This window comes from Mauremys mutica, chromosome 2 (genome assembly GCF_020497125.1).
Source record: "Mauremys mutica isolate MM-2020 ecotype Southern chromosome 2, ASM2049712v1, whole genome shotgun sequence".
In the NCBI taxonomy this organism is placed as follows: domain Eukaryota; kingdom Metazoa; phylum Chordata; order Testudines; family Geoemydidae; genus Mauremys; species Mauremys mutica.
In genome coordinates, this window is record NC_059073.1 from 143233191 (window position 1) to 143254120 (window position 20930).

Here is a 20930-nt window from a genome sequence, read left to right on the forward strand (position 1 = left end):
TTGTACTGGGCTGGGTGGAGTGGGGCTGTCCCTGCTGTGCCATGATTAATCTCCCATTGCCCCCAGCCAACCCGCCCCTCGCTCTGAGGACTCTGCCCCCCTGCCTCATGTCCCCATTTCTCCCATGGGGACCCACAAATATGTTTAGCACCAGGCCCACAAAAGGTTAATCTGGCCCTGTTTGGGGTGCAGGCTCTGGGATGGAGTTGCGGGTGCTGGAGGGTTGCAGGCTATGGGGAGTTTGAGTGACGGGTGCAGGCTCTGACCTGGAGCAGGGGATTCGGGTACAGGAGGGGGTACAGACATGTGGGCTCTGGGAGGGAGTTACTAAATCAGCACGTTGTATAAGAGAAAGGAGCTGCAGTGATTTCATATAGACATAGAAACTAATAGAAGACACTTTTACATAATCAAAATGTGAGAGGCAGAGTTTGTGGGAGGGAGGGGGAGCCCCGCCAGCTCTTCCCACTGCGACCCGGAAGAGCCTGAAGCAGATGATATATGCCATTACTGTAAGCAACTTGGCCAGTGAACCAAGAAAAGGCCAGTGAACCAAGACCCAAGGTCTGGGAGGAGGTCCTCAAAACTAAAGGTGTGATCAAGAGATACAGCATGAAATACAACAGCAGCATTCTTAATAGCTTGTAAATCCTTTTCAATTAAGCCAGAGTGATTAACATAAAAACAACATTTTTCCCCAATGCGAGCACAAGCCCCCCCCCATTTCAGCATTCATAGCATCTAACACATGTCTATTTTGCAAAGCCACTTCTGCTACTTCATCAATCTCCCATTGCAGTTTCTGGAATGCATCTATTGACGCATTGGCTGCTTTCTCAAGCTCTGCAGAAATATTCACAATTGCTCTCTCTAGTTCGGCTACCCCTATCCCAGGAATGAGCGCACGAACAAAGGAATGGAACTCTGTCTGCCTGACAACCAAGGGATTCTCAGCCGGCCTGGTTCTAGTCTTTATGGAGGGGGTAAAAAGCCTAAGCTTGTGAAAACTTCCCAGGTTGAGAATCTGACTAGAATCTAACGTGCTGTTAATTTGGACATCAGGCAACACTCGGGCCACACCACACCGACCTTTAGTTCTCTGACTTCCCCACACTCCCCGCATTCAGTCTCCTGGCTGGAGCAGTAACAGCCCCGCAGCACTTGTATAGGATACAGAGGAGCTGCAGTGTCTAAGCTTTGACAGTCTAGGAATTGGGCTGCCTGTGCCTTTAAGACCCAGCCCCAGGAACCCGCCCCCTGCTCCGGGGCTGACACGCAGCAGAACTGAAAACAGCCTGTGCTCCCCCCCCCCCACAACCCCGACACCCCCAGATCTGTGAGCACGGCAGGTGGCTCATCCCGAGCGGCCACTGTCCCCCCCCCCCCCCGCCTCCCTAAACGGGGGTTTTGTCCCCGCACAGGGTCTGGCAGCGTCTCCCCCCCGGGCTTAACCCCGGCTACCACCCCCCCACCCCCGCCGATTTTTCCCCTTCAGCCTCCCTCTCTCCTGCCGCTACCTGCAGCAGCGTGACCCCCCCCACCCCGCTCCGCTCCGCTCCGCCCCGCCCCGCCCAGACCCTGGCAGCCCCCCCGCTGCGATTTGCCCCCTTGAGCCTTTTAGACGCCCCCAAAGCGCAGGCAGCACGTCGGAAGTAGAAGTGAGGGCAGCGGCGGCGACAGCGGAGGTTACTGGGCATGCTCAGTTCGGGCGCGCATGCTCAGTGCAGCCAAAGTAGCGACTCCGGAGCGGCGGCTGGTTTGGTCGTTACACTGCCCGGGGCGAGCATGCGGGCCCTGCTGCCTGCGCCCCTGCTCCTGCTCCTGGCCTCCCTCTGGCGGGGGGCGCCGGGGGCCAGTGAGCTGCGCTACCCGCCCGGCAAGATAGGTACGGGGGGGGGGGGCAGGTCTGGGGCCCAGCTGCGGGGCAGGGGCCAGGGCCGCCCGGGGGGGGGGGCAAGTGGGGCAATTTGCCCCAGGCCCCACAGGGGCCCCCACGAGAGTTTTTCGGGGTCCCCGGAGCGGGGTCCTTCACTCGCTCCGGAGGGGCCGGAAAACTCTTGCAGGGCCGGGCCCAGGAGCTTCTTCCGCTCCCGGTCTTCGCGAATTACCGCCGAAGCGGGACCCGCCGCCGAAGTTCAGCTCGGTCTTCGGCGGTAATTCGGCGGCGGGGGGCCCTTCCGTTCCGGGACCCGCCGCCAAAGTGCCCCGAAGAGCCCTTCAACGCCGAATTACCTCCGAAGACCGAGCTGCACTTCGGCGGCGGGTCCCGCTTCAGCGGCAATTCGGCAGCGGGGGGTCCCCGCTGCGGGTCTTCGGGGCACTTGGGCGGCGGGTCCCGGAGCGGAAGGGACCCCTGCTGCTGAAGACCCCAGGCCCCCGGAATCCTCTGGGCGGCCCTGGCAGGGGCTCTGGAGTGGGGGATTCGGGGAGGCTGGGGACGGGGGGCTGGGGTAGGGGGTTCAGGGAGGCTGGCGCCTAGCTGCGGGGGAGAGGGGTGGGGGTTATGGTGGAGGGGATTCGGGGAGGCTGGGGGGAGGGGATCTGGGGTGGAGGGCTTGGGGAGGCTGGGTCTCCATTGCTGGGGAGAGGGGGAGGGGATCTGGGGTGGGGGGCTCGGGGAGGGGACTTTAGGGGGGCTGCGGGGACAGGCAGGTCAGTCCCTGGGTTTGGGCGACTGCGCTGGTTCTGTGGCACAGTTGCTGGTGAGAGGGGTGGAGAGATGGGTCTAAGGCACAGTTACTGGGGGAGTGGGGCAAGGATAAGGAGTCTGGGGACAAGCTGCCAGGGAGAGGGGAAGGGGGGTGACTCGGATGTCTGGGGTGAGAGGGCAGGAGGTGGACCTGGAGTAACTGGCTCAGGATGGGAAAAAGCAGAGCAGTGGGTCAGTGCAGTCACTCCTCACTTAATGCTTTATCTAGGGCCCGTGTGCCCCCTAGGCCACTCAAAGCTGGCAGTGGCACTCTATAAGAAGTAGATAATGGCCCTTAATCTTGTTCGCTCCCTCCTGCTCACAACTCCCCTTTATGGACTGCACTTGCATATGGAAATAGCAGTGCCAGATACTTGTTCCTTACTTAATCCCCTGCACGACATATTTTTTTAAAAGCAAACCCAACAGTAAACAAAACAGACCATTTCCATTTCTAATAATTGTAAGATGTTAAAAAATATAGATTAATTATTATTGGAGACATGCCTGTTGTTTGGGATAGTTTGGAGCCATGGTTTTGTTTCAGCTCACAAAAATCCTATAAGTAACCACAAAATTCAGGAAACTCTCCATTGTTCATAGACCCTTGAATTTCCGTGTTTGGCGTAGTTCCGTCTGTAACAAAAACCTAAGTGAAACCCGTGATATTGACTAGATGTCTAGTTTTGAAATTTGTGAGACTCTGTTACTGAGCTTTAAAATATTTCCTGGATTCATAGTTGTTTATTACTTTCTTTGCCCTTTGGAGTCTATGTTCTCAATAGTTTCCCACCAAACACACAAACTTTGAAGAAACGAGTCTTGTGTCTCTGGTGCCTTGCACTTTGTGCAGTCATTTGCCCCAGTGCAAGATGGTGGAACATACTACCCTTCTGGTGTGGTAGCATTTTACACTCACTTTGCATGTTTTCATGCTGGTGCAGATGGCTACTGCCGAAGGAGCAAGACAGTGCAGGCCCAAGATGTAATTATGGAGCCTAGCTGACTGAGTTGAATAAACCAGTATTGGTGGTATGGCCTGTTGCAGACACTGTTTACACTTAAAACATTACAGTGGCACAGCTGCAGTGCTTCTTTGGTGACACTCACTACAGTAATGGAAGGGGTTCTCCTGTCACTGTAGTTAATCCACATCCCCAAGAGGTGGTAGTCTCTACCTAGCACTGTCTATGGTGGGATTTAGGTAGGCTTAATTACATCTCTCGGGATGAGAATTTTTCACACTGCTGAAGGATGTAGCTAGATTGACCTAACTTTCTAGCGTAGACCAGCACTTAGAGAGTGACCTGAGAACAGCTGAGTGTGTATTCATAGAATATCAGGGTTGGAAGGGACCTCAGGAGGTATCTAGTCCAACCCCTTGCTCAAAGCAGGACCAATCCCCATCATCCCAGACAGGGCTTTGTCAAGCCTGACCTTAAAAACCTTTAAGGAAGGAGATTCCACCACCTCCCTAGGTAACCCATTCCAGTTCTTCACCACCCTACTAAGGTAATAATTGGAGATATACCAATCTCCTAGAATTGGAAGGGACCTTGAAAGGTCATCTAGTCCAGCCCCCTGCCTTCACTAGCAGGACCAATTTTTGCCTCAGATCCCTAAGTGGTCTCCTCAAGGATTGAACTCACAACCCTGGGTTTAGCAGGCCAATGCTCAAACCACTGAGCTATTCCTCCCCCCTAGTGAAATAGTGTTTCCTAATATCCAACCTAAGCCTCCCCCACTGCAACTTGAGACCATTGCTCCTTGTTCTGTCATCTGGTACCACTGAGAACAGTCTAGATTAGGGGCGGGCAAACTTTTTGGCCTGAGGGCCACATCGGGTTTCTGAAATTCTATGGAGGGCCCGTGAGGGGAGGCTGTCCACTATCCGATCCCCGTTTCTCGCCCCCTGATAGCCCCCCTGGGACTCCTGCCCCATCCACCCTTCCCTGTTCCCTGACTGCCCCATCTAATCCTTCCTCTCATTCCTGACTGCCCCCACCCGGAACCTCTGTCCCCATTCAACCCCCCATTCACCCTGACTGCCCCCCACTGCCCCATCCAACTCCCCCTCCTTCCTGACTGCTTCCTGACCCCTGCCCTCATTCAACCCCCTGTTCCCCACCCTCTGACCGCCCTGCCCCTATCCGCCTCCTGACCACCACCCCAAACTCCTCTGCCCCCTTACAGGCTGGCTACAGCCACGCCGCCCAGAGCACCGGGAGAGGCAGACGTGCCCCCCGGCTGGAGCCAGCCACGCCACCATGCAGCACAGAGCACTGGGTCCGGCTGCGGCTCTGCAAGAGCCCCACCACACAGAGCATTGTGCCGGCGGCACAGTGTGCTGAGGCTGAGGGCGAGGGGGAACAGCAGGGAAGGGGCCGGGGGCTAGCCTCCCGAGCCAGGAGCTCAGGGGCTGGGCAGGAGGGTCCTGCGGGCCTGATGTGACCCACAGGCTGTAGTTTGCCTACCTCTGGTCTGGATCCATCCTCTTTGGAACTGCCTTTCAGATAGTTGAAAGCAGCTATCAAATCCCCCCTCGTTTTCTCTTCTTCAGACTAAATAAGCCCAGTTCCCTCAGCCTCTCCTCATAAATCATGTGCTTCAGCCTCTAATCATTTTTGTTACCTTCTGCTGGACTCTTTCCAGTTTTTCCACAGTCTTCTTGTAGTGTGGGGCCCAAAACTGGACACAGTACTCCAGATGAGGCCTCACCAATGCCCAATAGAGGGGAATGTTCACATCCCTGGCAATGCTTCTACTTATACAGCCCAAAATGCCGTTAGCTTTCTTGACAACAAGGGCACGCTGTTGACTCATATCCAGCTTCTCATCCACTGTAACCCCTAGGTCCTTTTCTGCAGAACTACTGCTTAGCGACTCGGTCCCTAGTCTGTAGCAGTGCATGGGATTCTTCCATCCTAAGTGCAGGACTCTGCACTTGTCCTTGTTGAACCTCATCAGGTTTCTTTTGGCCCAATCCCCTAATTTGTCTAGGTCCCTCTGTATCCTCTCTCTACCCTCCAGCATATCTACTACTCCTCCCAGTTCAGTGTCATCTGCAAACTTGCTGAGGTTGCAATCCATGCCATCCTCCAGATCGTTAATGAAGATATTGAACAAACCCGGCCCCAGGACCGACCCTTGGGGCACTCCGCTTGAAACCGGCTGCTAACTAGACATGGAGCCGTTGATCACTACCCATTGAGCCTGATGATCTAGCCAGCTTTCTATCCACCTTATACTAATACACTCACTTTGCATGTTTTTATACTTATACTAATACCATTTTTCTATCCACCTTATACTAATACCTCCTACAACATATCAATGTGTTGTCTTCTGAATAATCTGTGGGCTTGTCTACACTTAAAGTGCTACAGCAGCGCAACTACGCGGCTGCACATGCACTGCGACACTACCTATGCTGCTGGGAGGGGTTCTCCAGTCAGCACAGGTAATCCATCTCCCCGAGAGGTAGTAGAATTCTTTCAGCAACGTAATGCTGTCTACACTGGGATTAGGTTGGTATAGCTACGTTTCTAAGGGGTGTAGATTTTTCACACCCCTGAGAGACGTCGTTATACTGATATAAAAGCCTAGTGTAGTCCAGGCCTGAGTGTTTTTTTTTTCTTTTTCTCTCATTCATTTGCAAATGAGGCTACGCAGTCCACATCCCCAAGAGATGGTAGTCTCTACCTAGCACTGTCTATGCTGGGATTTTGGTAGGCTTATACACGTTTATCTAAGGTATTTAACTTATCTGGCCCCCATTATTGCCATCTGAGTGCTTCAGTCTGTACTGTATTTATCCTCACCATGCTCTGGTGAGATGGGGAGAACAGCACTGCCCTGTTGTACGGATGGGGAACTGAGGCCTGGTCTGCACTGGAAAGCGATACTTCCGTCAGGGGTGTGAAAAAACCACACCCCTGACCAATGTAGTTACGCTGACATAGCTCCAGTGTAGCTGGAGCTCTGTCAACAGAAGGGGACTTCTGTCAACAGAGGTAACTTCATTCGGGGAGGAGGTGGCCTTATACTGACCGGAAAACCCTTTTTCTTAGTGGAGCCTGCATCTACTCTGGGGGGCTCTATTGGCATAGCTATGCTGACGTGGCTACACAGAAATAGTCTCTATAGTATGGGGATACCTTGAGAAACACAGAGAGCCTAAGGTCCAGGAAGTTAGGAGCCTAAATACCTTTGTGGATCTGGGCCTAAGCAACTTGCCCAAGTCCATCAAGTGCTTGCAAGTCCCTCATCTTGCTACCATAAATGATAAATATGAATTACTAATTGATGCTGCAACCCCTGCCCTGCAGCAAAATTTGCCAACATTTGCTGAACCAGCTACATGACACAGCCAGTTACATTACATACATGATACATGTTACCATGTGGATGTGAGCAACTCAATCTTTGGGCTTGTCTACACTTGAAATGCTATAGAGGCACAGCTGTGCCACTGTAGCACTTCAGTGTGGACACTACTACTGCCAATGCGAGGGGATCTCCCATCAGTATAAGTAATCCACCTCCCAGAGAGGCAGTAGATAGGTCAATGGAAGAATTTGCTACATTGGTGGTAGGTTGGCGTAACTGCACCACTCACAGCTGTGGATTTTTCCCACCCCTGAGTGGCATAGTTAAGTTGACTAATTCTATAGTGTAGTTGAGGCCTTTGGAGTGGGTTCCTGCTGCTCTCAAATTAATGTTCAGCTGAAGGGTTGTGGCTTTAAAGAATTTAGGGTGGGATTTTCAAAAGCACAGAAGAGATTTAGGAGCCCAAATCACGTAGGCGCTTTTGAAATTTCTACCCTCAAAATGAAAACTCCGTCTCTATAGTCTCAACAATAGAGACAGTACTGGAAGAAGAGAGCCACAATTGACACTAGCAGGAGGGCTGCCTGAATTCAGAGACTTGGGACGTGCCGTGGAAATTAGCTAAAGTGGGGAAAATAACTTCCTTTTAAAATGTATTTTCAGCTGTTATCGGAGCTGGTATTGGGGGCACCTCAGCAGCCTATTTTCTACGCCAGAAGTTTGGGAAAGATGTACGGATTGATGTGTTTGAGAAAGGAACGGTGGGGGGCCGTTTGGCTACTATAAACGTGGAAGGAAAAGACTATGAAGCAGGAGGGTCCATCATCCATCCTCTTAACCTACATATGAAGCATTTCGTCAAGGAGCTAGGTATGTGAGTTTTTCCTAAGGAGCAGAAGTTACTGGGCTCATTTCTCCACTCACACCAATGCAAATAAGGAGAAACATCAATTTAAGTCAATGGTGTTACATTGGTATACATGAAAGGACAATCCATCAGACTGCTGTGACATACTGGAGTGCAATCCAGACCAGTGGAGGAGTGTGTCACCCCTGCCTTCTAACCTGGAGTGCCTTGCAGTGTCTTGCTGATGTAACCTCCAACCCGGACTACTCACAAACAGCCTTCCAGCATGCAGGTCACTCCCAGATGTGTTTGTGTAATTTCAGCATGCCAGTCACACGCTGGATCTCACCAGCTTTGGTTATACTGCAGGGTGATCCCAACACACTCCCAGTCCTGGATTTCCCCTCAGAAATATGTCTTGTACTGTCCCGTCCTATCCTGGACAGACCAAATATACTAAGTCTGTTACTCCTTTAAGGAAATAGTATACACTAGCCTATTATCTTAGAGTTACCTGGACACTAACTTAAACACACTGGAAAAAACAATAAAACAAGATTATTAACTACCAAGAGAAAGATTTTGAGTACAAGTAATGAGGCATAAAAGTTACAAAGGTTTCAAGAAAAATTAAGATAAAATGCTTTCTAGTGCCTAATTTAACAAACAATATTGAATTCAAGCAAAGTTTCTCACCATATGCTTCCAAGAGTTTTATTGACCAAACTCTTTGGGTCAGGACTCCTCCCACAGAGTCCAAAGGCTGGTTCCTTTCTTGTCTCAGGTGCAGAGAATGAGGTGGGCAAAGATGTGTTTGCTTTTTATAGTTTCAGCCCCCTCTTGAAAACATTCAGCTGAGAACCAGGAGACAAAGTGGGTGGAAGGATGGTCTCTGCTGGTCTTTTTCATTTATGGGAGCTTTCTTTATTTTCTCATTTCTCCCCTTCTCCTTGATGAGTCTGTTTACTGCTTAAATGCAAATTAAGACAAGCATACTCTCCTTTGTTAAGACAGGTCCCTTTGACCAGTTTGTGCTACATGAGTCTAAACATGTATTTTTAACATCATACAGGGGAAATGTATAACTTTATGCAGGAAGTTCGGGGAACAGGACTAGAGAGAATCATAGGACCTGAAGGGACCTTGAGAGGTTACGTTGTTGCACACATTTTACCATGACATTACTGATCTGCAAGTAAAGAGTTTTCAAATGATACCTCACAAGGTATATCTTGTACAAAGATTATTACAATAGTGTGTATAACGTGAACCCAGGGGTGTATTCCATTACATCTGCCCAACTAACAAAACTTAGAGTCAGTTTGGTGATTGTTATAAACAAAACAAATAATGTGTTTTACTCATATGATGTTACTTTAGAGGGTTGGGCCGCTTGATTTTTGTTTCTAGGCTTTTTTGCAATATCCCTGTGAGGGTGCGGACTCACCCCTGCAGCGCCTCCTGCTGGTCATCCTCGGGAATTAGCTCATTTTCCAGCCAGGAGTGCCCTCTGCAGGACAGTAATGCACCTTACCTCACTCTGGCCCCTGGGTCCCTCCCAGGACCCAGTACCCCTTTACTGGGTTTCTGCCCCTCCCTTGTAGAACCCTCTCAGTCTCAGGGTCTCCCCCTCCCAGGGGACCCCCCCCCCCACTATACTTCAGGGTTAGGCTACTGCCAGTCCCCATCTAGCCCCCGCTCACTGGGGCAAACTACAGTGTATGCCACTCATCATAGGCAAAGGGGGTTCTGGATCTGCTGCCTCAGCCTGCCCATGGGCTGTCCCCTGCAACCCAGTACCTAATAGACCTACAGCCTGGGGCTTTCCAGGCCAGAGCTCCCAGCCCTGCTCCAAATCTAGGTTCCCGCTAATCCTGCAGCAGCCAAGCCCTTCTCCCTCTACAGACAGAGACTGAGTGAGCTCCTGGTTCACTGCCTCCTATAGGGGCCAGTTGGGCCTTGGCCACAGCTGAGCCTCCCTTCCCCAGTCAGCCTAGGCTTCTTGCCCCAGCCCCAGCCCTCTCCTGGGCTGTTTTAAGCCCCGAAGCGCAGAAGCGGGTAACCTCCCCACTACAATCCCTCTGTTCCTTCTAAGTGTTTAGGTGCTCTTGACTAAATGGGATGACCACAGCAAAATATCTAAGATATATTGTAACAAATCCATGAACTTCCTGGTTATTGCTATACTGTATACCAGAGCCACTCTGAATTTTAAAGCTAGACAGAGACTACAACTCAGAGCTTCTTGATTCAAAGCCCAGGTTCATAGTACTTGAGCTGAAAGGAAATCTCTGTTAGCAGCTCAGGGTCTGTTTGAATAGCTTTGATTCTCTCCACTCAAGGGCAATACTGAACATACACACTATCCTGCTCATTACATTATTGTTTACTTGAGTTGAAATAATCCTGGTATAATCTTAGAGGAAGTCATTTAGAACTCCTGCACTCTTGGGGCGCCACTCACATTTTTTCAGAGCCAGCTTTGCTGCTAAGGTTTTTAAAAGGAAATAATAAAAATCTAGACAGTTTGAACTGGTAAGTCAAAATTATCACACTTGTCACTGCTTATAATGATCAAGTATCAGAGGGGTAGCCGTGTTAGTCTGGTTCTGTAGAAGCAGCAAAGAATCCTGTGGCACCTTATAGACTAACAGACGTTTTGCAGCATGAGCTTTCGTGGGTGAATACCCACTTCTTCGGATGCAAGAATACCCACGAAAGCTCATGCTGCAAAACGTCTGTTAGTCTATAAGGTGCCACAGGATTCTTTGCTGCTTATAATGATGCGTCTTTTATGCTTCCTGAAGCAGTACAGTGCAATAGATAGACCTGTTCCTTTTTAAATTATGCCAGCAGGCCCTGTTAGCTTATGGCAAATATTTCTTTCCTTTGCAGGACTTTCTGTTCCTGAGAACCGACATGGCCTTCTGGGCATTTACAATGGAGATGAATTTGTGTTTGAGGAGAGTAGCTGGTACATTATCAATATTCTGAAACTTCTCTGGCATTATGGATTCAATCCTCTGCGAATGAACATGTGGGTGGAAGATATCTTGGACAAGTTTATGAGGTAACAATGTAAAGCCTGAACTAAATTAATTCTCCTGCTGGAGTGATTAAAAACTGGGAGGTACTATCTATGATGATGAATGCTGTGGAAACATTTAATAAAGAAGTGGCAGTTGAGGGTTTTGGGTTTTTTTTTACCCTCTTTCTGTTTCTCTTCTGTGATCTTCTTGGGTCTTTTTTCCTATGAGCATATGTCGCAATATAGCTAGGGCAACCCAGGATTCATTCCGCATGGCAGTGGGGTGATCTCTACGAGTAGTTTTTGTTGCCTGCCATTTTACTTTGTAAACTGTTCTAATTAAAACAGGATTGCCGTTTAAACAGTGCTACTTTGTAGTAGTAAGCACAAACACAGCAATCACCACTTGTACATTGTACAGTGTAAACCAGACAATATAATTTTGAGCGAAAGGAGTCATCAGTACAGTTTGCCCTAACGTAGTGTGTCCATCACACTGGCATTTGGGTGCATAAAACACAGAAACAGACGTTAATTTATAACTGCCTGCAGTGAGCAAAAGCACCCACCCACCTGGAAAGAAGTCAGGAAACTTATGAAAAGACCCAAAAGGGCTTTGTTTTAGATGTGTTAGGCAATCGTTTGGCTGGCAAGATGAGCCTTGTCCCTTGTTTCTGAAGGTTAAGAGATTCTGATGGTCCCATTGAGAATCCCTTGTCTCCAGTTCCCAAGAACGCCCCTCCAAGGACTATCAGCACGAACACTACAGCTGATCTCAGTTGTCAGGAGGGAGCAGTGGGACAGAAGACAGAATCTAAAATGGTCAGACCCCCTCCGCATACTGGTCTTTGCAGAGTAAAACGAAAAACTGGAAATGCACTCAGAAATTTTGCTATTTCTGTAAATGTTTTTCATTTACAGTAAGTCAGTGACAGCAAATTAATTGTTCTGTGCTAATCTGTATAGTCTAAATTAGTCTTATTAATTGATTTATGTCTTTCTCCTTTTGCATAAAGAATCTACCGCTATCAGTCTCATGACTACTCCTTCAGCAGCATGGAGGGCTTGTTTCATGCGCTTGGAGGGAATGACTTTATCCAGATGCTGAATCGGACCATTGATGAGACTTTGCAGAAGGCTGGCTTCTCCCAGAAGTTTATCTATGAGATCGTTACTCCAATCATGAGAGTCAATTATGGCCAAGGTGTCAACATTAATGGGTTTGTAGGTGTGTGTTTAATTGTCTTCCATACTTACATAGTTCTGTTTCTACTGACAGATGGAGCTGTCATTAAAGGGCTGGGTGTTGTGACCTCTGTTGTGCTATAGTGAAAACTCTGGCTTCATTCTTAGGATTCTTGCTCTCTAGTCATGGGTAGGCTTTGAAGGCGATGCATTCAGCCTTAAGGAAAGGGGGATTACTTTTGTTGCTCAACAGTATCGTCTCTCACTGTGATATTCCGATAGGAAAGCAAATTGTTCAGTAGCTGTTTGGTACCATTATTTTTAGCAAGTATTGTGTGTTACTTTCCTAGTGACCTATAGTTTTCTTAGCTCCATTTTACTATTCCAGCCCTGAGTGAAGATCAGTCCCCTGCTTAATTCAGTGAATGGGATGTTAGAACAGTGTGTTTAGAATTTCATTCTCTTCCCTGGCAGGTGCAGTGTCTATGGCAGGTGCAGACTCTGGACTTTGGTCAGTAAAAGGTGGCAACAAACTTGTCTGCACTGGCCTTCTTTATGCTTCTAAAGCACAACTTATCTCTGGCACGGTTATCTCTATAGAGGAGAGAACACGGCCCAAACGCACAGGTGAGGTGCACTCGCTTTCTTTGGTCTTAAGAGGAAAAGGCTTTAAAGCTAGAAATCGGCTTATGCTAAAACATTTGGATGCCTATCTCAAGAACCCTGGTATTCAGGTCACTACATACATAATAGGGCCCGTCTGATTTTTAGGCCCCTTATGAGGAGTCAAATTGGGCACCCAAAAATCACTAGTCTGAAAGACTTGTTCTAAATTATGTCAATAAAGGATCCGGTGTGCAATATGTGATGCAAAAGTTCTTAGTCCAATAAGGGAAAATCCCCCCTGCTCTCTTACCCCCCCCCCCAAAATCTAGTTTACAAAAGCATTAACCCAAAAAAATACTCATGTCCTGTTGCCAGGAGGATTCTGCGTTTTCTTAAATATTATTTCTTTTCCAGGAGGTACAGTTAAGCTGTATGAAGTGAGCTACAACTCTGCATCAGGGTCAGCTACAGACATGTACGATATAGTTCTCATTGCTACACCCCTGAATCGTAAAATATCCAACATCACCTTCCAGAACTTTAACCCGCCCCTTGCACAGTTCTCAGACAGTTACCATCAGACTGTCGCAACTTTTGTTCATGGGCGCATAAACCCATCCTTCTTCGGCTACAAGGACCCATCCCGCTTTCATTTAGCCAACATTTTCACAACAGAAGATCCCAACTTATTTATCAACAGTATAGGTGTTGTGTCTCCTGTCCAAAACACACACGAGGAAGTGAAGCAACCCATGGGACCTGCCGTTTGGAAAGTGTTCTCGAAAGAACCTCTCACCAAGGAGCAGATGAATTTGCTTTTCTCATCCTATGACTCTGTGAAAGAGAAGAAGTGGCTGGCTTACCCGCACTACAGTCTCCCAAACAAATGCCCACCTATAATCCTGCACGATAGAATATACTACCTTAATGGCATAGAATGGGCGGCAAGCGCCATGGAAATGAGCGCAGTTGCCGCCAAAAATGCAGCCCTCCTTTCTTATCATCGCTGGTATGGAAACGTGGACATGATTGACCAGGAGGATTTACATGAGAAACTCAAAACAGAGCTGTGAGTTTTACCCAGGTATGAGCGACAAATCCCCACGGCTGATGAGTCTAGATTGCCCAGTGATGGCCAGAGGAAATTGATCATGGTATTGATCAAATGCTACATCTTTCTGGCCCCCCTTACTGTTAAAAATGAATATATGGCAATATTTTCCCCTCTAACCTGATACAGTAGTCACAAGTGTTACCTATCACAATAGTGAAGATGGAAAAATTCCAGAGAGGTGTAGGATTTTTAAATTTCTCCTTCCCCTATGTATTCTGACCCCAGCTCAGGAAAGCACTTAAGCATGTACTAAAGCCCATCCCTATTCAAGATAAGCACTTAAGCAAGTATTTAAAGTTAAGCATGTGCTTAAGTGCAGTCCTGAATAGGGATACGTTCCTGAATCAGGACCTGTTTATGTGTAATCACCTAGGCCCTGCTCTTGTTGACAGGTAAGCATGTGGTTAAATATTTGCAGGAAAAGGCCTTAGTGGCTCCTGTGGTGTGACAGAAACTCTTAAATATAGGAAAAAGGCAGGGGGATGTGGAGCCAGGTGTAACATATACATTTTATTTTAAAAATTGATAAAATCAAATTCTGAAACTAGCCTGTAAGAGGCTGTCTGGTCCCATGTTATTGGCTCACTTCATTTCCAACTGCTAACCTTTGTTAAGTCCAGTACAAATTAATTCCATGGTTTCCTAACATAGTGTCAGCTTTCCATTTTAAGCAATTGCTTTTGTTGCCACAGGGGTCTTATGCGAGTAGAAAGAGGCAATGCCCTACCATCTGAAAAGGTTTGGGAGCCTTTTTACTAGATTTGACTTTGCTTCTTTTAAGGAAAATAATTTTAAATTGGTTTTAAAGAGGTTTTCTGTATTTAGTTTTAAAGCGTGGAGCAGTCTGGGTGCATGTTCTTTAATGTTACTGATTTTTTTTCATTCTCCTTCTAGCTTCATTATAATCTTAGAAGCCAAATGTGTAAAACAAATAAAAGGAAGTTCACACACCCAACCTGTAGAACTCCTTGCCTGAGGAGGTTGTGAAGGCTAGGACTATAACAGAGTTTAAAAAAGAACTAGATACATTCATGGAGGTTAAGTCCATTAATGGGTATTAGCCAGGATGAGTAAGGAATGGTGTCCCTAGCCTCTGTTTGTCAGAGGGTGGAGATGGATGGCAGGAGATAGATCACTTGATCACTGCCTGTTAAGTTCACTCCCTCTGGGCACCAGGCATTGGTCACTGTCGGTAGACACAGCCAAGCACTGAGGTACAACCGTATCTGCTCTAACCCCGCAGACAGAGACCAACACCTAGAAAATCTCCACCAAGCATTCTCAAAACTACAGTACCCGCACAAGGAAATAAGGAAACAGATCAACAGAGCCAGACGTGTACCCAGAAGCCTCCTACTGCAAGACAAACCCAAGAAAGAAACCAACAGGACTCCACTGGCCATCACATACAGTCCCCAGCTAAAACCCCTCCAACGCATCATCAGGGATCTACAACCCATCCTGGACAATGATCCCACACTTTCACAGGCCTTGGGTGGCAGGCCAGTCCTCGCCCACAGACAACCTGCCAACCTGAAGCATATTCTCACCAGTAACTGCACACCGCACCATAGTAACTCTAGCTCAGGAACCAATCCATGCAACAAACCTCGATGCCAACTCTGCCCACATATCTACACCAGCAACACCATCACAGGACCTAACCAGGTCAGCCATTCACCTGCACGTCCACCAATGTAATATATGCCATCATATGCCAGCAATGCCCCTCTGCTATGTACATCGGCCAAACTGGACAGTCTCTAAGGAAAAGGATAAATGGACACAAATCAGATATTAGGAATGGCAATATACAAAAAACCTGTAGGAGAACACTTCAACCTCCCTGGCCACACAATAGCAGATCTTAAGGTAGCCATCCTGCAGCAAAAAAACTTCAGGACCAGACTTCAAAGAGAAACTGCTAAACTTCAGTTTATCTGCAAATTTGACACCATCAGCTCAGGATTAAACAAAGACTGAATGGCTTGCCAACTACAGAACCAGTTTCTCCTCCCTTGGTTTTCACACCTCAACTGCTAGAACAGGGCCTCATCCTCCCTGATTGATCTAACCTCGTTATCTCTAGCTTGCTTCTTGCTTGCTTATATATACCTGCCCCTGGAAATTTCCACTACTTGCATCCGACTAAGTGGGTATTCACCCACGAAAGCTCATGCTGCAAAACGTCTGTTAGTCTATAAGGTGCCACAGGATTCTTTGCTGCTTATACAGAACCAGACTAACATGGCTACCCCTCTGATACTTGTCGGTAGACAGGATACTGGGCTGGATGGACCTTTGGTCTGACCCAGTATGGTTGTTCTTATGTTCTAGTGTTAGGTTCTATGGTAGAGAACCTGAATATAATTTGGAAAATAGTGAATGTGGCTTCTTCCCAGCTGAAGTTAATATACAGCTTTGAAAAAGGCCATAAGTCATGGGATCAGAAGGAACTGCAATTGTATTTTTGAAAGTTTGATTATTCATACATTGGAATCTTACCCGTTTTTGACAATCTCCGTACAGAGTACTTGTCTGACCTGGCATGTATTAACAGTACTGTAATTTATTTTAAAGCATGCTTTTCAAGTGAGTGAATACAGCGGGTATTTAAGAGGAGAGAGAAATAAAATTTTTTATAGCGGGCTACAGTAGGAGCATGGGAGATGGTATGAATGCTACACATGCTGATGATAAACACATTAATGCAACAGAATCTTAACTTGTCAAAGTGGTTGAGAGACACCAGAAACTTTATGAAAGTCAGTCAATAAAATCACAAAGACATGCTAGCTATCCAGTAAAAAGGGAGATCCGAATAATTTTGGGATTTTGTTTCTTTTGATTGCGCACCTTGTGTAAATTCTGTTGCTTGTAGGACATAGGGCACTAGGGCCATATTTTTACAAGTGAGGCTAATTTAAATGTTTTAATTCTCGATAGCTTTACAGCTTTCACAGACTGATCAAGCACAGTAAATCTAACACGTCTTAACTAAATCTTATTTGCTTTAAATACCAGAGCTCCAGAGAGGTTATGAAATGTTTGCAGAAATACATGGTTGTCAGTGGACAGTTGTTTTTTTAAAAAATCAGGCTGCTTTAACCAATTAGTGAGCTCAAGTCCTACAAGTAGTTTAAAGAGGGATACTCAACATAAATTTATAGTTTTTTACTTGTAACTCTACCTCCTGTCTAATTTCAACAGAAATTCAAGGTACCTAAAGAAGTACTGTTAATTGGGGGTGGGAGGGGGAAGAATCACATTTGGTTTTGTTTTAAAAAATTGATAATGTTTTTAATTCAGGGCTATGTAGTTTGTAAAATTAAAGCTTTATGGAAATACTTCATTTGTCCTTCGATTTTTTTCCCCCACTTACACCTGTTCATCAACCATTAGCTTTCAATCTTTGCAACAGTAATAACCTGAAACTGACTGGGCTTCTTGAGCTTGCACACGCTTATGGATGTGATTAGGCCCGTTGACTTTTCATAAGACTACCTTCCCTGTTTATGCCCCATTTAGCACTTGCATTTCTCTCCCTAATCTGTGCTTTTAAAAACTCAGTTTTACTAAGATGCAGTGTTATTAGCAGCATAAGTAAAGCCTTCCAACTGAATTTTCTATGTTTAAAAGGTAATTAAATATAAACATTTCCTCTGAAACAAGCTACCAGAGTAGAGGACGATATTGAGAAGCAAGCTGCATTGGGGGCTTGCATCTACTATTTAAAGGATGATCATCTCCTGGGAAGATTAGGTTGTTTCCATGAGTCATGTCTGTGCCTTCTAATCTACTGTGGAGAAAAAGTGTAAAGCCACAGAACCTTCATACCAGAATATTTATGTTCGTGCTAGTTATTGATAGTTTAATCTTTTGAAGATCCTTAGGACTGGCATATTCTTTCTTCAGCATTTTTAAGTCCATTTCCAGTAGCAGCAGACCATGTGTCTGTGCAAGTTATTCAGCTAATATGGAACTAGTTTTGATTTTTGTGTAATTAAATAGGTGCACCTATTTGTAAAGCAAAAGGTGGGGCAAATGCGTCAGCCAAACCCTAGCATATTAAAGGATTTCATTGTTAGAGAGATTTTGCACCACAGTAGCAAAATTGCAATATTAATCACATGTCTAGAGGCCAAATTGTCTGTGCTGTAACTCGACTATCTATAAATGTTAGTTCACATGAGGAGGAAACAGCTCACTGTGCAGGAGTTCATCTATTATACTGTGCTAGAGTTGTTCACTATGGTAAATACACTGCTGTTTAACCATCAGAACCAGCTGGAATGGTTTGAACAGCAGAAACATCACAATGGAGTAGTATTATTACCACTACAGAAGATAAACCAGGTTTACTGTTTCCCAGGAGCCTGACGCACCCAGCTCATGTATTAATAAGGGAAGGCGAACCCGGAGGCTTTACTGAAGAGGCGGAGAGTCTTGGCTTTTTTACATCCCCTCCAGACTCCACCAGCTGGACTTGTGATCGGACCAGGATAGCCTAAATCCTTTAGGCCATCCTTACCCAGCCCCCAGATAAGGAAAAAGATTAGTAATTCAGTACCTTTCTGCCCTAAAGCCATTTAAAAATAGGCGAAAATAGATGGGAAAGAGGCAGACTGAAATTCACGGTGCTACTAGTAACAGCGTAGGATTCACAGGCCAGATTCTGGCTCTTTTCTGCTGTGAAGACTGGAGACCTGTTCCTAGAAATTTTTCACTTGAAATAAGATAAGATAAAAAGTTTCTCATCATGCTGGCCTGAAAGCTTGTGTATTAATAAAATGGTCAAATAAAAAAAGTATAGCTCACCTATTGTACTACCAGAGAAATATAAATCAACACAAGTCTCACTTACTTCTGTTGCACTCAAGAGCCAAGACTTCCTGGAATATGCACAAGTTACTTCGGCAGGCAACTGGCACCAGTTTTAAGAGGAAGTTAAATTCATTTACTCAAGTTATGTTAACCATTACAAAATTTATTTAACAAAAATAAGTTTACATGAGGAATGTACAGTTCCTGAAAAATCCTCATTAGTTAACAAGACAGCTGGAGTTAAGGGGAGGTTTATCACAGCTCTAGGCAGGAGTTCACTGGTTAATCTATACTCGTTCCAAGGCTTCTAACATGATGATGCTGTTTCCTCGTATTACCTAAAAATAAGGAATATAAAAAGATTAGAATTCTATAGCAACCAATGTGGTTTATCAGAACTAGAGATGGGACAAAGATCAGGAGTATTTAATACTACCAACAAAACCCAGCTAGGAAGCTGTCTACAGCATGTATATTTCTCCAGATTAGCTCTTCTAGAAACATGAACAGCAATTAACTTTGACCAATAAACCGCCCAGAGATTATTCAGTGACAGGTATGGTGTGGACTAGCTAGTTTCCTAGAATTCACCTGGTTCAGGCACATTTGCTAGAAAGTAGTGCTCATCACCACGACGGATGGGGACTAGGGAAAGAAACTCTGAAAAAAAGACTCCCCCTCTAAAAATGTTTCAACCTATATCATCCAATAGGGGTGAAAACTCTATACTTACCACCATCCCTATAGTGTTCTGTTGTCCACCTTGTGCCATCTCCACACACTCGTCTATCACTAGATTCATGAACGGGTCAAACCCTCGCAATATCCCTTGGACATGTCGGCCACCATTTAACTTCACTAGAAGAAATATTTGATAAATAATAATAATAATAATAAAAAATTACCGGCATGTAGCTGTAGTACTTAGCTTTCTTGGTTAGAAGGTGTTACCTTTGAGACCGGAGCTTTAGAACCATCTTTTAATGCTATGATAGTTTGAAACACTATTTAGTCACACTGCATGTGAACGGCCCATTGCATACTAGAACTAGCATTCTCCATACCACAGGCTTCATATGCAAAAATGCAGTATAAGAACGAGGAAGTCTGGATGGTGGTCAATATTAGCAGACCGTGGGCTGATATTATCATGTATAATAGCCCTCAAAATGCAGGAGTAAAGTTACATTAAGGCTTCTTAGTGGTTAGGCATTTAGTGTGTTAGTGACCACTGTTCTGATGTGTTCCTGTTATCCTTGGGGAATGTTTTTGTACCATCCTTGATATCAGGATGTGTTTGCGTGAGTACAGACCAGCACTTCTTAGGAATGTGTACTTCTGCAATATCAGCCCGGTTCTTGCCAGATTCTGTGAGCAGGTCCTGCCTCATATCAGGCCTCTAATACAAGGGCTTATGTCTCAGGCTCTCTTCCTACTACAATGGGAACTTTAAAATGACAGCAATGCTTAGAATAAATCTAGGCACATAAATAACTCACGTGAAAGCTTCTTGTCCATGAATCTGAAAGCACAAGGGGGAGGGAGGGAGGGAGAGAGACACATTAACAAGGCAGAAGACAGTACGCGTTAAGGTAAAACACAAACAGCCTGGCCAATCGGCCCTCTCCCTGGCATCCCACTGGTTTGTACGCAGGTGTCAAGCCATGGTGGATGTGTCGGCTCAGTGCAGCGTTCTCTGGGCACGTTACCACTACACTGCAGCCAGCCTGACCGAGGGCAAACAGCCAGCTGCAGCTCTGCATGTTTTGGGGGGAGAGGTGGGGGAGCACAAGAGACTTGAGTAAATTTCTGCTCTGGGGCACCCAGGCTAATGTCACCCGAATTGAGGGGGGGGAGGGGCAGGTCCCTACGCACGTGCCCCTTGCCAGGGTGGATGGGGCGGGGCTGCCCCAGGCCCCTACCCGAGGCGGCACCACGTGCCTAGCACAGGGAGGCGGGAGAAGGGGCTACTTCCCACCCCGCGCGCAGAGAGAGAGGCCCCGCTGGCCAGCGCAGTGCATGCCGGGACGCTGGGGGAGTAGGTAATAAAGGTGGGTCCTACTGACATTATGTCCCAGGGGCTACCCCCGTTGGCTCCACATCCCCCCCCCCCCCCGCCGGGGGGCCGCTCCCCGCTCTCCCCCGGCCGCACTCACTTCTTCAGCTCGGGCGGGTGCGCTTTGCTCATGGTGCCGCCTCAGTCAGCCCCACCACAACTGCCTCGCGCGGCTCCTGTTCTGGCGTCACCGCGTCCGCGGCTCAGCAACCAATCAGGGATTACGCCGAGGCCGCGTGCTTGCCTCCTTTC

The 20930-nt window shown here is 46.9% G+C and overlaps 2 protein-coding genes across 3 annotated transcripts; one reads left to right on the top strand and one right to left on the bottom strand.

Annotated features, from left to right (window-relative positions):
• Nucleotides 1–1699: 1699 nt before the first annotated feature.
• On the top strand, nucleotides 1700–15100 carry PCYOX1 (prenylcysteine oxidase 1). 2 transcript variants are annotated; one of them, XM_045002971.1, is made up of 7 exons: nucleotides 1700–1885; nucleotides 7682–7888; nucleotides 10761–10935; nucleotides 11910–12121; nucleotides 12553–12705; nucleotides 13099–13768; nucleotides 14693–14828. In XM_045002971.1, the coding sequence occupies exons 1-6, from the start codon at nucleotides 1786–1788 to the stop codon at nucleotides 13755–13757; spliced, it is 1506 nt and encodes a 501-aa protein (XP_044858906.1). In that variant the 5' UTR covers nucleotides 1700–1785; the 3' UTR covers nucleotides 13758–13768; nucleotides 14693–14828. The 2 variants fall into 2 exon arrangements, with proteins under 2 accessions (XP_044858906.1, XP_044858905.1); XM_045002970.1 differs by lacking the exon at nucleotides 14693–14828 and adding an exon at nucleotides 15042–15100 and having other exon boundaries at nucleotides 1701–1885.
• Nucleotides 15101–18764: 3664 nt separating this feature from the next.
• On the bottom strand, nucleotides 18765–20916 carry SNRPG (small nuclear ribonucleoprotein polypeptide G). Its single transcript, XM_045006223.1, has 4 exons — nucleotides 20779–20916; nucleotides 20122–20144; nucleotides 19356–19480; nucleotides 18765–18960 (listed from the first exon to the last, which is right to left on the bottom strand). The coding sequence occupies exons 1-4, from the start codon at nucleotides 20808–20810 to the stop codon at nucleotides 18910–18912; spliced, it is 231 nt and encodes a 76-aa protein (XP_044862158.1). The 5' UTR covers nucleotides 20811–20916; the 3' UTR covers nucleotides 18765–18909.
• Nucleotides 20917–20930: the final 14 nt, after the last annotated feature.

Coding starts and splice junctions, on each gene's coding strand:
- SNRPG (XM_045006223.1), bottom strand. CDS start 20,810: ATGAGCAAAGCGCACCCGCCCGAGCTGAAGAA. Junction 20,145..20,778: donor CACCCGCCCGAGCTGAAGAA/GTGAGTGCGGCC, acceptor TTGTGCTTTCAG/ATTCATGGACAAGAAGCTTT. Junction 19,481..20,121: donor CATGGACAAGAAGCTTTCAC/GTGAGTTATTTA, acceptor TATTTCTTCTAG/TGAAGTTAAATGGTGGCCGA.
- PCYOX1 (XM_045002971.1), top strand. CDS start 1,786: ATGCGGGCCCTGCTGCCTGCGCCCCTGCTCCTGCTCCTGGCCTCCCTC. Junction 7,889..10,760: donor GCATTTCGTCAAGGAGCTAG/GTATGTGAGTTT, acceptor TTTCCTTTGCAG/GACTTTCTGTTCCTGAGAAC. Junction 10,936..11,909: donor ATCTTGGACAAGTTTATGAG/GTAACAATGTAA, acceptor TTTTGCATAAAG/AATCTACCGCTATCAGTCTC.